The 13,974-nt window shown below is 33.9% G+C and overlaps 2 protein-coding genes across 2 annotated transcripts in view; one reads left to right on the top strand and one right to left on the bottom strand.

Moving 5' to 3' along the window:
• Positions 1–6,363, bottom strand: part of LOC140434188 (piwi-like protein Siwi) — a 69,874-nt gene extending 63,511 nt beyond the window's left edge. The window contains exon 1 of the mRNA XM_072522270.1: positions 6,226–6,363. The gene's annotated coding sequence lies outside the window, so the exon portion shown is untranslated. The remainder of the gene's footprint in view (positions 1–6,225) is intronic.
• Positions 1–13,162, top strand: part of LOC140434190 (uncharacterized) — a 47,991-nt gene extending 34,829 nt beyond the window's left edge. Inside the window, exons 3-7 of the mRNA XM_072522273.1 lie at positions 6,280–6,435; positions 6,615–6,892; positions 7,195–7,999; positions 11,155–11,340; positions 12,993–13,162. Coding sequence (XP_072378374.1) covers positions 6,280–6,435; positions 6,615–6,892; positions 7,195–7,999; positions 11,155–11,340; positions 12,993–13,093 — 1,526 coding nt within the window. The 3' untranslated portion in view covers positions 13,094–13,162. The remainder of the gene's footprint in view (positions 1–6,279; positions 6,436–6,614; positions 6,893–7,194; positions 8,000–11,154; positions 11,341–12,992) is intronic.
• The last annotated feature ends 812 nt before the right edge of the window (positions 13,163–13,974 follow it).

The raw sequence follows: 13,974 nt of genomic DNA, 5'->3' as shown, positions 1-13,974 counted from the left end.
TTAGCTGTGAATTAAAAAAAAAACTAACTTTTCCCCAAATTATCGTAGAACAACTTTGTTGTCAAGTTGTAAAAATGTCAACTTTTCGAATATGAAAAAAGATTTTATCTACGAGCAATAGTATAAAAATTATTCTAAATGTTATAAATCTTATATATGTTATAAATTTTTCAAAAGGGTTTTGCGTTGTAAAAAATTATTTTTTTTCTTTAATTTTTTTTATACAGTGAAAGTTTAACTCCTAAACTTCATTATTTTCTGACTAACGTTACTGCAAAAAAAAGGTCTATGGGATAAACAAATAGAATCACTTTTAAACTAATTTAATGCATCGATCTGAAATTTTAAGGGGTTTGTTAAGGACAATAATACCCAACTTTGGACAGAATAACAAATGCCTAGGTTGCTTTTTACAATAGTTATAAACAAATAACGTTTTTGCCTTATTTTGCAGTTTTTGACGCAACAAATTAATTTTACAACTTTTAGAAATCGCCATTTTACAGAATTTTTATGTTTTAAAAGATAAAGTTTTGTAATTTTACCTTGAATATTAAGCTTTTCAATGGTAAGCAAAAAAATCGAAAAAAATGGCATTTTTTTACTTTAAATTAGTAATAAATAAAAAAAGGAGCCGAAATGTAAGCGAAAAACATAGATTTTCTTTAAATAAGTGTATAATAACTAAAAAAAATTGTCAGGTATCTCGATTAGTCACGACTCTTTTTTGCTTATTTCTCTGTACTATGAAGAGAACACTTGAAAGAGAATGTATCTGGATGTCATTTATCGCTACGGTTTGATCAGTTTCAGTTTGCATTTACTATTCATTGTTATATTGTTTTATCTGCCGTCACGTTTTTTTTTTGTTTATTTCGTTGTTGATAAACTAACATCAACAACTCAACATAAATCTCTTGATGGATACTTAAATACTTACACCAGTTATTGGTTTCATTTCACAATTCTTTTAATAATTTGGTATGAGAAAATGTCCTTTTTCTTCAGCAACCACTGGCGGCTCCATGTTCTTCTAAATTTTCGCGACTTTTTCAATTTTATGACTAAATAAACAATATAAACCGATCACTATAGTATATCATCCATGGCATAAACCGCGGTCGACAATAAACATTGGACAAGAAATCGTTAAATGTATACAATGCTCACTCCTTCAATTTATTTGAACAATAAATTATCACAATCACATAGCTGCAATTTATCGTAGCATGTAAACCTGTCTACTTTGGTTTAAAATAAGCCATACGCTATACTTTACACCTAAGATCAGATAACGTCGCAAGAAAGACAAAATGCCAAATATATAAAACCCTAATAAGACCGGTACTCACATATGGCTCAGAAACCTGGACACTCACTAAAAGAGAGGAAACGTTGTTAGCCACCTTCGAAAGAAAAATCTTGCGACACATATACAAGGGCACAAAAGAAAACGGAATATAGCGAAGACGATACAACTCTGAACTATACAAAATATACCAGGATCCGGATATTATAACATTCATCAAAATAGGACGGCTGCGTTGGATAGGACATGTAGAAAGAATGGAAGAAGGCGAAATACCAAACAAAATATTCAAACAGATGCCAGTAGGAAAAAGAACAAGAGGAAGACCGAAACTGAGATACTTAGAACAAATAGAAAATGATATAACAACCTTAAAAATAAAAAACTGGAGAAAAAAGCACGAAACAGATCGGAATGGAGAAGAATCCTAGAACAGGCCAAGACCCAAAAAGGGTTGTCGAGCCAGTGATGATGATGATACGCTATACTTTATTAAGCTATACGGTAAATAAATAAATTGTCACTTAGTGATAAACACGAATAGCAAAAAAATGTTAGCCTCACTTATCTGTGACAACAGATGACCACAAACCAGAGGGACTCAACCCACGCCCGATAAATACGGAAATGTACAACCATGATATTACCAATTGGTTTGTTTCGTAGCGGAAAATCGTACAGGATAAGAGACACGTTATTTTATGGGAGATTTTCTAAACATTAATTATTCGCCATTTGTTTGTTATTTAATTGATGGAAAAACAGCTTAAGTGTATTTTTACATAAAAAATATTAAAATATGACAGTCTCTGTCGATTTATTCAAATTTTCTACTGAGAGTAAAACGGTCTGAAGTCAGTTTAAAGTCCATTCTGTAACTATAGTCAGAGCCTGTTGCATTTAACCTTTGTCAAATGCTTCCTCTTTATCAAGAAATATAACCTTTTGGTGATTTTGGGTGCAATTTAAATATGAATGAATTATCAAAACCACTGTGTGTCTTTGGTAAACCAAAATTAGATGGAACTACATAACGATGGCAGACAAGAAGGAATAAAAATTGGTGCCGAAACAATTAATAAGATCAGATATATCCTAATGATACTGCCATTCTTACCGAAAGTGTAGAATACCTTCAGACAATGTTAAACTCGATAAATGAAGCAAGCCATCTGAAAGGTCTCAAAATTAATATTAAGAAAACAAAGTGGATGGCAGTTGGCAAAATAAATATAACTCAACATCAAATTTGAATAGATGGAGAGAAAGTAGAATGTGTTAGTCATTTAATATCTAGACAGCTGGTTAAACAGAAATGCCGACTCTGATAAGGAGATAACACAGATTGCAACATCACTTAAAGCATTTATGATATGGAAACCAGTTCTGTCTAATAGAAATGTTATTAAATCTTCCTAATATAGTTTTGAGGATTATGTGGGGTTTATTCTAGTTTATGGTTGTGATAGATGGACTCCAAAAGCAATGCAATGCCGTGTTATCGCCTGATTCTAAGCATATCATGGATCTCAGACACTTTCCTAGAGTGTTCTCAGAATGATGAACACTGAATGCCAGCTGCTGAACACTATAAAGAGAAGAAAAACAGAGTATTTTGGACACATAACTAGAGGACCCAAATACCATTTATTGTGCCTTATCATACATGGAAAAGTGAAAGGCGAAAGATTGATAGGGTGTAAAAGCTATCTTGGCTACATGCAATATTAAACAATGGTGAGATATGACAGCTGAGGAACTATTTGGTGCAGCAGCTGATAGAGAGGCATTCCAAGAACTTATAAACATGATTACAGCCAACATTTGATCACAGATGTGATCAAATCTAAAGAAGAAAGATATGGCACTCTTATCAAGTGGAAAATTTGCTTACATGTCTTCGTCACTTCTGTGAAATAAATTATAAAAAATGTCCTCATTTTAAAATTCAATTTCAAATATAAATATAAAGATTCATAACTAAATCATGAAAATTAATGAAAACAAAAATATGGAGTCTACAAATCATTTAAAGCTAGTTGAATACTATGCTTAAAAACAGGCAAAGATATTCCAGTAAAACCTACACCCTCACCATTGAATCAATTGGCAAGTTGGTAGAGACATCACTAGACTATAAAGACCATAGTTAGTGCTGTAAAATGGAACATCAAACATGCAAAATTTTGTATTTCTGGTAACCCCATGTATTATAAAGGAGAAGAGCTCAAGAAGGACAGGGCAACAAATGTTGCCAGATAACAGCTTTCAAAAATATCTAACAAACGAAACAACTGAAGTTGCATTTGGATATCTTTATAAGAGTAAGTATATACAAATGTCTGTTCAATGTAAAAAAACAGGCCCACAAACAATTTAGAATTAGTGGTCAGCAAGATGATTATGACTGTTTTGTGGTTTGAGAACTCAGTGTGAAATTTTAAGAGCAGACAGACTGTCTGAAACAGTATTTAGGTAGGACACAAAACAAGATTTCCGATAATCCAAAATCTTTTTGGTCTTACATTAAAAGCAAAAGAAATGGATATAATTTACCATTTAGAATGGTCCATAATGACAGGATTGGCTTAAATGTCAAGGACTGCCAATATGTTTGTAAAATATTTCTCATCATTCTACTCTGATGAAAAATCAGATATTTTACTTTTTTTAGTTTTGACAGTTCAATTTGTTTGAGTTCCATAACACTTACAGCAATTGCAGTCTATGATGCTATTGCAAGCTGTAAAAATCGATTATTTGTACTTACAAAACCAATTTTGTTTATTTTTAACTGGTCACTTAGTACTGATAGCTTTCCCAGTCTCTGGGAAAAGCTTTTAAAGCCGATTTTTAAATCAGGTGCAAGGAATGACATATCAATCTATTGAATTGTCTGTAATCATTCAGAACTGTCAAAGCTTGATTTGTTTGGTTAGTAAGAAATTGACATGGAGTTTTATAGGCATTTTTAATCCTGAACAATTTGGCTTTATGAGAGGGAGGTTGAAAGATACCAATCTGTCTTTATTCAGACAGCTTTATTCCAGGTTGACTTGATCTATACTTTTCTAGAGCATTTGATCGGAGGCAAACATGAGATCATCAATGAATTTAGAATATTAGTGGCTGTACGCAGACAGTTAACTTGGGGAGTGATACCTCATTTGAAATAACAGTACCATCAGGGGTGCCATAAGACTCTCATTGTAGTTCTGTTTTATTTTGCTTGTCTATAGTCTATTAAGTACAAAAAATCAAAAATTGTACTGTTCTTATGTTTACTGAAGATGTAAAACTGTTTGGAAAAATTCAATTCTAGAATGATGCTGTTCTATTACAGGAAGATCTTAAATCATTTTATAGTTTAAAAAAATGTGGCTTAACATAAACAAGATATTTTCAAGGCAAAGAAAACTAATTACATTTGTTTACTCTATAAATAACTTGCTGTTGACCTTTAAAAATAAGTATCAGACTTAGGTTAGACACCAAACTTTCATTCTCAAGCCACATAAATCAAGTAAAGAATTGCAATGAAAGTAGCAATGAAGACCTGTCTTTGTTCACATTTAGAAGACTTTATTGTGTTCTCGTTAGGCCCATTCTAGAGTATGGATCAGTTGTATGGTCCCCATCATACAACTGTTAAATTGAACAGATTGAAAGGGTCCAAAATAAATTTTTGAGGATAGTAGGTTTTAGGAGTGAATACCAGAGAGTATTATGACTATCAGGGTAATAGACAGTATTGATTATATTGAAACTCCATTGATTTTGAGGATTGTGTCTCATTTCTTAAGGCTAAATAAAATATTTTTCAACATAAATGTTGAACAAAATAGGAGAGAGTATACATCACTATCACTATCAAACTGCCATTAATATTTCAAAAGGTTCCCAAAGAAACTTATTAATAGGGATTTCTGCGGATAGATTTCAATACAGTTATTTTATTATACTTATATCCTTATCCTCAATACGATTACTAGTTTATTGTATATTTTTTTATCAATGTAAACATATAATCATACTGTTTATCAACATTGACTGATAAGACTGTGGTTATCAAAAACAAATAAAATAATTTTTAAAACAATATCACTCAACAACCAACTGGATTTTTACTGGTAATAATATATGTGGAAAAATAAAAACAATGATAATAAAAGCAAACAAATGATGATTTTAGTCATGAAGAAACCTGGAGTACAACAGCATTGGATGAAAAAAACCAGTGATTACAATAATTTGCATAATGTAATAAAAAGCATGAATAGCCCATGGAAAAGGAATACTTAATTTATACATTACTTTGATGTGCTCAAACAAAACATTATAAAGTGAGACATCCTCAATTCTTTAAAATTTGTAATAGATTATAAGGTTTCTTTAAATCTCCCTATCTTCTCTCTTCAATACATGTTTTGTTTATTTTATTTATTTGTTTATATTTTATTTGTTTGCAAGGAATGAATAATAAATTGCATGGAAATACAAGCGAATAAACGAATATTTCACTTGTGTGCCGGTAGGGATATTATACACATTAATTTGAGATATATTTTTATAAAACAAAACCATATATTTCTATTAACCTTTTATTCATACCATCAAAGAATATAGACTCATATGCGTCTATATTCTTTGATACCATATTAGTGTTAAACGCCATCGTTAAATGCATTCATCGAAATTATTCATCATACATCTATAAAAAAATCAGTTTGCAACGATATCTTTTTATTTGCATTAAATTCAAATATGTACAAAAATAATAATTGCCTTTTCTAGCTAACTTGTTTTTATACTCAGAATTTGAATGCGTATATATTTGAACACAAAATCATATTTGTTTAAATATTCACGGATTAAGTTGTTGTTGTAAACAAAAAATTAAATTATAATACACTTACCAGATATTTATCTACGTTGAACTTTCGTCAAAACGAAATATTTTCTTTTTTCAGATCCAACCTCACGCTTTCTTATTTCAAATAGCACATGGCCGAGACTTGTTGCTACTGCCGGAACTTGTTTGACATGTGCGGGTCTTCTTTTTTTATGGATGGGTCTGGCTGAATATTCGGGACATTTATTGTTTCCGCTAGCGGGAATAGTTTGTGGTAAATTTTTATTTTATTTGTTTCAAATATGTTAAAGTATTTATGGTAAAAGTTAAGTAATGAAATGATAAATGGAATAACAAGCGCTAGAATAATAAACTTTCTTGGAACTCGTGACCGTCCAAATTTTTCTTTGGAAAGTAGTATGAGCGCTGAAAATAGTAATCTTTAAATTTTAGGTATTGGAGCCTCTATAGAAATAGCTCAATGTGAAATATTGCTGGCTCAATATTTCAGAATAAAGCACGCTCTTTTGGCTAACGTATGCCAAGGAATGGCAGCATTTGGCTTCGTTATCGTTCCTGTCGTTATAGGACACAATGTGTTAAGTTCTAGTCTATTGCACGTAGTGTTATGGTATCAGGCTATTATTTTACAAGGTTTGATATGTAACATGGTGTTCAAAAAACCTGCTTATTTAAAATCGAGACAACGAGAAACATATAATTATATAACGGTAAGTAATACCACGTATCCGTTTTTACTGTTCTATTGTCTATCCATCTTTTACCGATTTCCAGGCTTTCCGGTTCCCTCGCATTTCCTTTATCCGTTTTACTCTCTTAATCCTAACTACTCGGATTTATTACATCATCCCCTTTCTAGGCCTAACCTTTCTTCTTGGTGTTCTTTTGCTGCTATCTGTTCTATAGTTCTATATGTTTTTTTTTCTTCAGTTTTTATCTCATCTTGTTTTAATATTATTCCTTTTTTTCATTTATAATAATCTATAGATTTCATTTTTCGTTATTTTTTTAGTCTAATCCGGATGATGAAGAAGACATTTTATCCAAAAACTCCAGGGAGCTACAGATTAAAAGGCAAAACAGCACAGGGACTCATGTTATGATCGAAAAACACGCCTTACCTACCTCAGTTCCAACAGATGCTGAACCAAGCAGCAGCGGTACGAACCAACTTAGCCGCAACTGGGAAACCTTTGAAGACGAAGAAGAAGCTAAAGAGAAAGCCAATTACGAAATCCTAAATCAGGATTGGGAAACCTTTGAAGAGGACGAAGAGAGTGAAGTGAAACCAAAGAAAGACTGGGTGAAATTTGAGGATGAGCCAAAGAATACTAAGAACCTTAAATTAGAACTGTCTTTTGCTGAGACTGAAAAGAGAGAACCTACTAGTAGTTTAACTGGATTACCAAAGCCCCTATTTTCAGATTTACCGGTAAATAATAATAATACTTACTCTTACGATATTATAGAACATGATTTGCGCTCCGTGGAGCCTGTGGTGTTTATGCCGACGACCATCGAGAAACCAAGACGGTTTGCTGATAAACTGGAAGTTCTAAAGCAACTGACTTTTTATAAATCGCTTTTGACTGTTTTAACTACGAAATTTTCTATGTTCATATATTACACTTTATTTCCATTATATGTTTACCAAGAAGTGGAAAGTTTAACTTTAAGGGAAATGTCAGTAATGGTTGGACTTCTTTCAATTAGTGGTTTACTGTTTACTGGAGTCTCCCATTGGATCAATATAGACAAAAAGAGACGACCGATATGTTTCTGGGTATTGTGTTGGGTTGGAGCCTTCGGATATTTTAGTAAGTACCAAAATATATTACTTCTGTAAATTAAAACATAATTTTTACCTTATCTTAACACTTTCTAGTTTGTCACGTGATCAACAGTATTCATTGGACTTATTTTAAGTCAACATCGTATCTATAGCAAATGAATAAAGCGATAATTAGTTACAGTGATAATTAAAAAGTCATTGTGATCAAAGTTTGAAAATTTTTCCTTGCAAAATTAAAATCCTATTGAGATAGGGTACTTTTAAAAGTTTTTATTCGCAAATAGATAGTTAAACTGTAAAATCTTCTGTAAAAAAAACTGAATAGTCCGGGCGCTTTCGGAGCATAGTGCGAGGTGGTGTGCGGAAATATAGGAAAAGACAATATGTTTTCCCACCCAACAACACCAAGTGAGACATTAACTGGTACAGATGTTATACAACGCCTAGGTACGAGAAAAACAAGAAAGAAAATCTAAAGACGATCATACAACAAAGGAAAATTCAAATCGATACATTACAAAAGAAAATAAGAATAAAATGAAGATAATACAGATGAGGATGAAATAAGAAACCGAATGGATTCGAGTTCGAAACACAAAAAAAGGAAGGCGAGTAACAAGTGAGACACCTATCAAATAAGCAAATATCATATCAAACAAGCATGTTAGCAGGTGGACATATAATAATTAATGTAAATCGGGAAAATAGCTACAGAAATCTAACAAAGATGCTAAATGGCACAGACCTTGAATGGTACTCATTTGAAGATAAACAAAATAGGCCTCTTAAAGTGGTTGCAAGAAAACTTGCCAAGCAGAGGACATAAACGTTACCCAATTGCTAAAAGGAAAGGACAAATCACCACTTCTACTTTTGGTACTTTAGTAAAGAGGAAAATCAAAAAACATGTAAGAAATTACCGAAATTTTACAGATGAAAGTAACCATAGAAGCTTTCAGAAAACCGAAATTGATTCCACAATGCAAACGATGCCAAGAGTACGGATATATACAAAATTATTGTAGAAGAGAGCCGAGATACCTCAAATGCATCAGGAAACATTTAACAAAAGATTGTGAAAAGCCACAAGATAAAGAATCTCAACGTGTACTAATCGTGTACTCAACCGACACAGCTAATTACAAAAGTTGCACCATTACTATAGCTCTTCAAAAGTTACGGAAGAAAAAGAAACCAACAACCATACCACACAACACGGTAGCAGATATGGAGAATCCTAGACAACAGCAACCAAGAGAGGTTATCCAAATAAAAACATATGTCCAAAAGCCTGAAACGAGCCAAAACAATCAATAGAGAATGAACCCAATTCGATATCAAACATAATACAAATACTAATAGAACGCATGAACTAGCAAGAAGAATTCAATAAAAAATACTAGAAATACTAAATAGCATAGTTATGATAGATCGGGACAGAGCCCATTTGTGAGCCCTTCTGACACTTAGACCACCTAAGACGGGTCCATTGTATCACCCCTAGCATACTGACTAGACCTAATCTTCGGCGTTTCTGGGGACAGGCTGCTCCGGGCTCCCATATCTGCTATAATCAACAGGGGCTCACACACAGGGGCAAATCTGAGCTCTTCATGCTGCTCCGAGCGTCTAATCCTTTAGTAACCTTGTGGCCTCACAGAAAGCTACAAGTCTCTTTAAGGATAACTCCCTTATTTGGGTCGGTTGCACAAAGGCCAAACCCAGGATCTGCCAACTCTGATAGCCTAGTACCGGGCACTTCCAGAGGACATGTGAGGAGGTTTCCTCCTTCTCATTACAAAGACGGCACCCTGGGCCATCCGCAAATCCAAGTAGATAAAGGTGCCGCCTGAGTCTACAGTGGCCGGTAAGCATACTGACCACCAGAGAGCATCTTCTACAGTCTAGAAGGAGAACTTAGGCTGTAAGACTTTTGGATGGCCCCACTATGTGGAGCCTAGCCTGCCTCATACCTCCACAATGGGCCCAGCAGTCCTGGAACCTCTGCAGAAGAAGCTCTTTGAAACTACCTACCTCGACCAGTATTAAAGGGCACTCCATTCACCGGTTCGTGTCCCACAGGCACAGGCAGAGTGGATAAGCCCTGTCTTGCCAGGGCGTCAGCCCGTTCATTCTCTTCCACGCCTGGGTCCCGGTTCCCATACCAAGTTAACCCTATTGGCTGGCGCAATATCAGCAAGTGTTCTCTTGCACTCAAGAACCAGCTTAGAGCTATCTTTAGACACTTCTAAAACCCTTAGCGCTGCTTGATTGTCAGAGCAGATAGAGATAGTCCTGCTTGAGCAAGCCCTATCTATTATCTCCTGAGCACATACCAGGGTCGCAAAGGTCTCTGCTTGAAAGACTGATGCATGGGAACCGAGAGCCTGGCCAGATTCAACTCCGATTCCGCTACCATATACACCAGCAGCTGCCCACTCATCCATTCTGGACCCATCCATGAAGCAGGTGACCCCGCTTTGACGGATCAGTCCAGGCTCTCATTCCCTAGACTCATTCCGGTCAGGAAATTGAACCAAGGAGGATGAGAACTCAAATTGGGGGGCCATGCTGTCTCCAAATGTCACAATGGCCGATCCGCCCATTCATTCCCAACCAGTATTTTTGAGCAGTTGAGACGATAGGCTGCTACCATGACTTCATACTCTACAATAAGATGTAGAGGAGGTAAATCAAGCAGAGTATTAAATCTTCTACTAGACTTAATACGACGGCATAGCTACCTGTCTAGTATAAATGATCCGAGACTGTTCGACAAAGCATGTGTTCAAGATTACCAAGTAACGGTGCTTTGACGTCAGTAGTGGGCCTAGAAAAAGTCGACGGTAGGGAGTCAGTCTAAGAAACAAATCTGTAGCGTCACGTAATAAATATTATAAATTAATTGTGTTTTTAGTGTTAGTGTTAGAAGACTAAATAAATTAAAATAAGTCTAAATAAAAAAAATAACATCACAATAATATAAGTTCTATTGAGGAACTTTAATCTTTATTATATGCGAAGTTTTTATTATTGATAAATTAATGGGTGGCCATGTTTCTTCTTAATCTTTAACATCCCAAATATACAATTTGTTTAAGTTTGGCCCCCTATTAAGGACGTTGTTTTTAAAGTTTTCTGTAATATTATTTACAACTTTTATAATCTTTTTGTTTGCAGTGCTTGCCGATTCGAATTCCAAGCAGGTTTTAATATTCGGAGCGATTGGAGTGATCCTCAGTATAGCTTCATTACAGTATGTCGGAATGCCTATTTTAGGTTTGACATTAAGAGGAGAAACAAGTAAAGAATTCTCTGTCATTAGTACATTAAGCGGCTGTGCATTATTGTTATTTTTAGTATTTGGTAAGTATTTAAACTATCATTTCTATCAAACTAAGTGCCATATCAAAGATCTTTTAATTTAATCACTGCACTACAAGTAGTCGCCTAATCAAAATGGTATCTAAAATCGATTTACACATCTACACATATAGAGAGACGTATTAGAAAATGTTATCAAATGTTTCTTTGGAAAACATTTGATAAATACATACATACATACATTCATAATGACATACATTCTATAAAAAGTTATTAACTCAGCTCCATAGATTATTGTTGAACAACAACAATTATTGGGTATATATTTTCCCAAAATTTTTAAAATAATCTTTTTTGAAAACGATTTCCAACGTCTAAATCGAAAAGTCAAACATTACTTAGTTACATTTACATACATACTACTAATTATCAGTAGTAATATCCCTAGGACATTAATAACAGACGAGATTTGTTGTTCTTCTACACCACTTTTTGCTAATTCGCTAACAGCAGTTGATCTATTCGAGTGATTTGTTATCTTTTTCTCCTTTACATTCAAGCCAATTGCTTCAGCAGAAGATTTAGTCCATCCATTCATTGTATTTCTTCCAACAGGTACATTATCGTACCATTTGTCAGTTTCATTTTTCCAGTGTCGATTTGGTTTTAAGAACAGTCGTGGTGAGGTAATATTGTCGCCTCGTTGTGATATCAGTTTATGAAAAAGACGTACAGGGCATCTTTGTCTCTCACTATTGATAACGTGTTGATAACCAACCATTTACTACTTGCACAGCTTTTAGAACCACCTTGGCACGTTTTACTGAATACCGGATTGTATTCAATGCGATTTGTTGGAGTGTCATCGTTATTTTTCTCGATTTGAAAAAAATCCACCAGACAAGCAACTGCCTCTCCTCCTCGCCACGCTAATTCTACAGTAGCAATATGGTAAAATTTACGCATAAGACCTTCAGGGGTATCTTCATCCCAAAGCAATATTATTTTGTTAATTTCAGACCAATTTAACGAAACTGAACTGGCCTTACGTTTACATGGATCTGCTTGTAGTTTCTTCCTGATTGCATCGCGGGCATCTCGGGCTGGTTTAAATACTATATTGTTAAACGGGTCAATCATAATATTATAGTCATTATAGTACTTTTCTTGCAATAGTTTGCACGAAACGTTCCACATTGTCTTCACGGTTGCCTCTTTGAATTCGTCCCCGTTTTTCTTTCTCATATTGACGGCCCAATCTTTTAGTATCAACGCCAATTCTTCTAAGCTTCTATGTTCATTCAACTCATATTCTCGTCCGGAACAAAATTCCATGAATATTCCCCAAATATATTTGTGACTGTAGGTTGTATTTCTGGGAATTTTTTCTTTGATTAGCGCATTTATACTTTGAACATTCTCATTGCCGAAACGTGACATTTTGAAATTTATTTGGATGAAGTTGTCAAACTCGATCGTGTTGTCATAGGGATTGAAAATTGCACTGAATGCAATTATCAGTCTAATGTTGACATGATTGGGTGAAATTGTTCCACATGACACAAAATGACGAAATTTGAATGGTTGTTAGAACAGTCGAAAAATTATCATTACAATCAATTGTGGCTCAATCTCATACAAATATAATATGTAAATAATTTTATATGTTTGATAAAATTTTGTTTTATTTTCAGATATGACGTTCAAAACGTGCTTCAAATTAATGGCTTTACTTCATTTCTTCACAGGCGCTGTCTGGTTTGCGAATTATATATATAAAAAAATTAGGATCTAGAATAAATTATCCAACTAATACGCTTTTGTAAATATAAGTTAATTATTATTAAATTAATATATAATGTTATACCTTTCACAACCACTATCCTTTAAATATACCCATAGCCGAGGCGATAAGAAAAAAATGGAACGGAATATACAAGAAGAGACAGAGTGAGAGCAAAATAGACAGGAAGACAGAAAGAGATATAAAGAGTCATTTTTAAGAGTTCACTCTGTAATTACAAGGTTTTTCCGGATCTGTTGTATTTCATATGGGTATTGGAAAACGAAAATGCAAGCCTGATTTTTAATAATAATATTTGCAGATCGTGTTTACACACACGAATGTTAAATGCTGATATGCCATAGTTACGGTAAGATTGTTGCCTTGTTTATCTCGTTATCGTCTCTTAAATTTGTGCCTATATTGGTCAGGCCATCTCTCGTTTAATTCCGTTTAAGTAACAGTGTTAAGGTCTTTTTGTTTGGAATGAACAATATGGGTTCAAATTTCAGTTCTTTTTTTATGGACGTTTAAACTACTTTTCTCTTATGAATGTCGCACTTTTTGCCGCACGGCTCTTTTACACTGTTCTCTTGTTGTGGCGAATTAAACAAACAATGAATTATTACGAGAATTAATAATAATTAAACACCAGCTATATTTCCTTCGATAGCCCTGGCGAGATAAATGAACTTTTACTCATAGTTGCAAATAATTATCAAAATTTAAATGGTTGCAATAAACAATCAAAAACAATTTATAGGTACAGGTAAAACTAGGTAAAAACTTACCACTTGGTCTAATTACCAGGATTTACACTACTTTATGAAACAACGAACAAAACGAATTCAATATGAGTTCACTGTCGGGTTGCGTCTTTCCCTCTTAACGAC

Source organism: Diabrotica undecimpunctata, chromosome 2, assembly GCF_040954645.1.
Source record: "Diabrotica undecimpunctata isolate CICGRU chromosome 2, icDiaUnde3, whole genome shotgun sequence".
Taxonomy (NCBI): Eukaryota; Metazoa; Arthropoda; class Insecta; order Coleoptera; family Chrysomelidae; genus Diabrotica; species Diabrotica undecimpunctata.
Note: the sequence above shows the minus strand (reverse complement) of the source record. Positions and strands in the feature narration are given on the sequence as shown.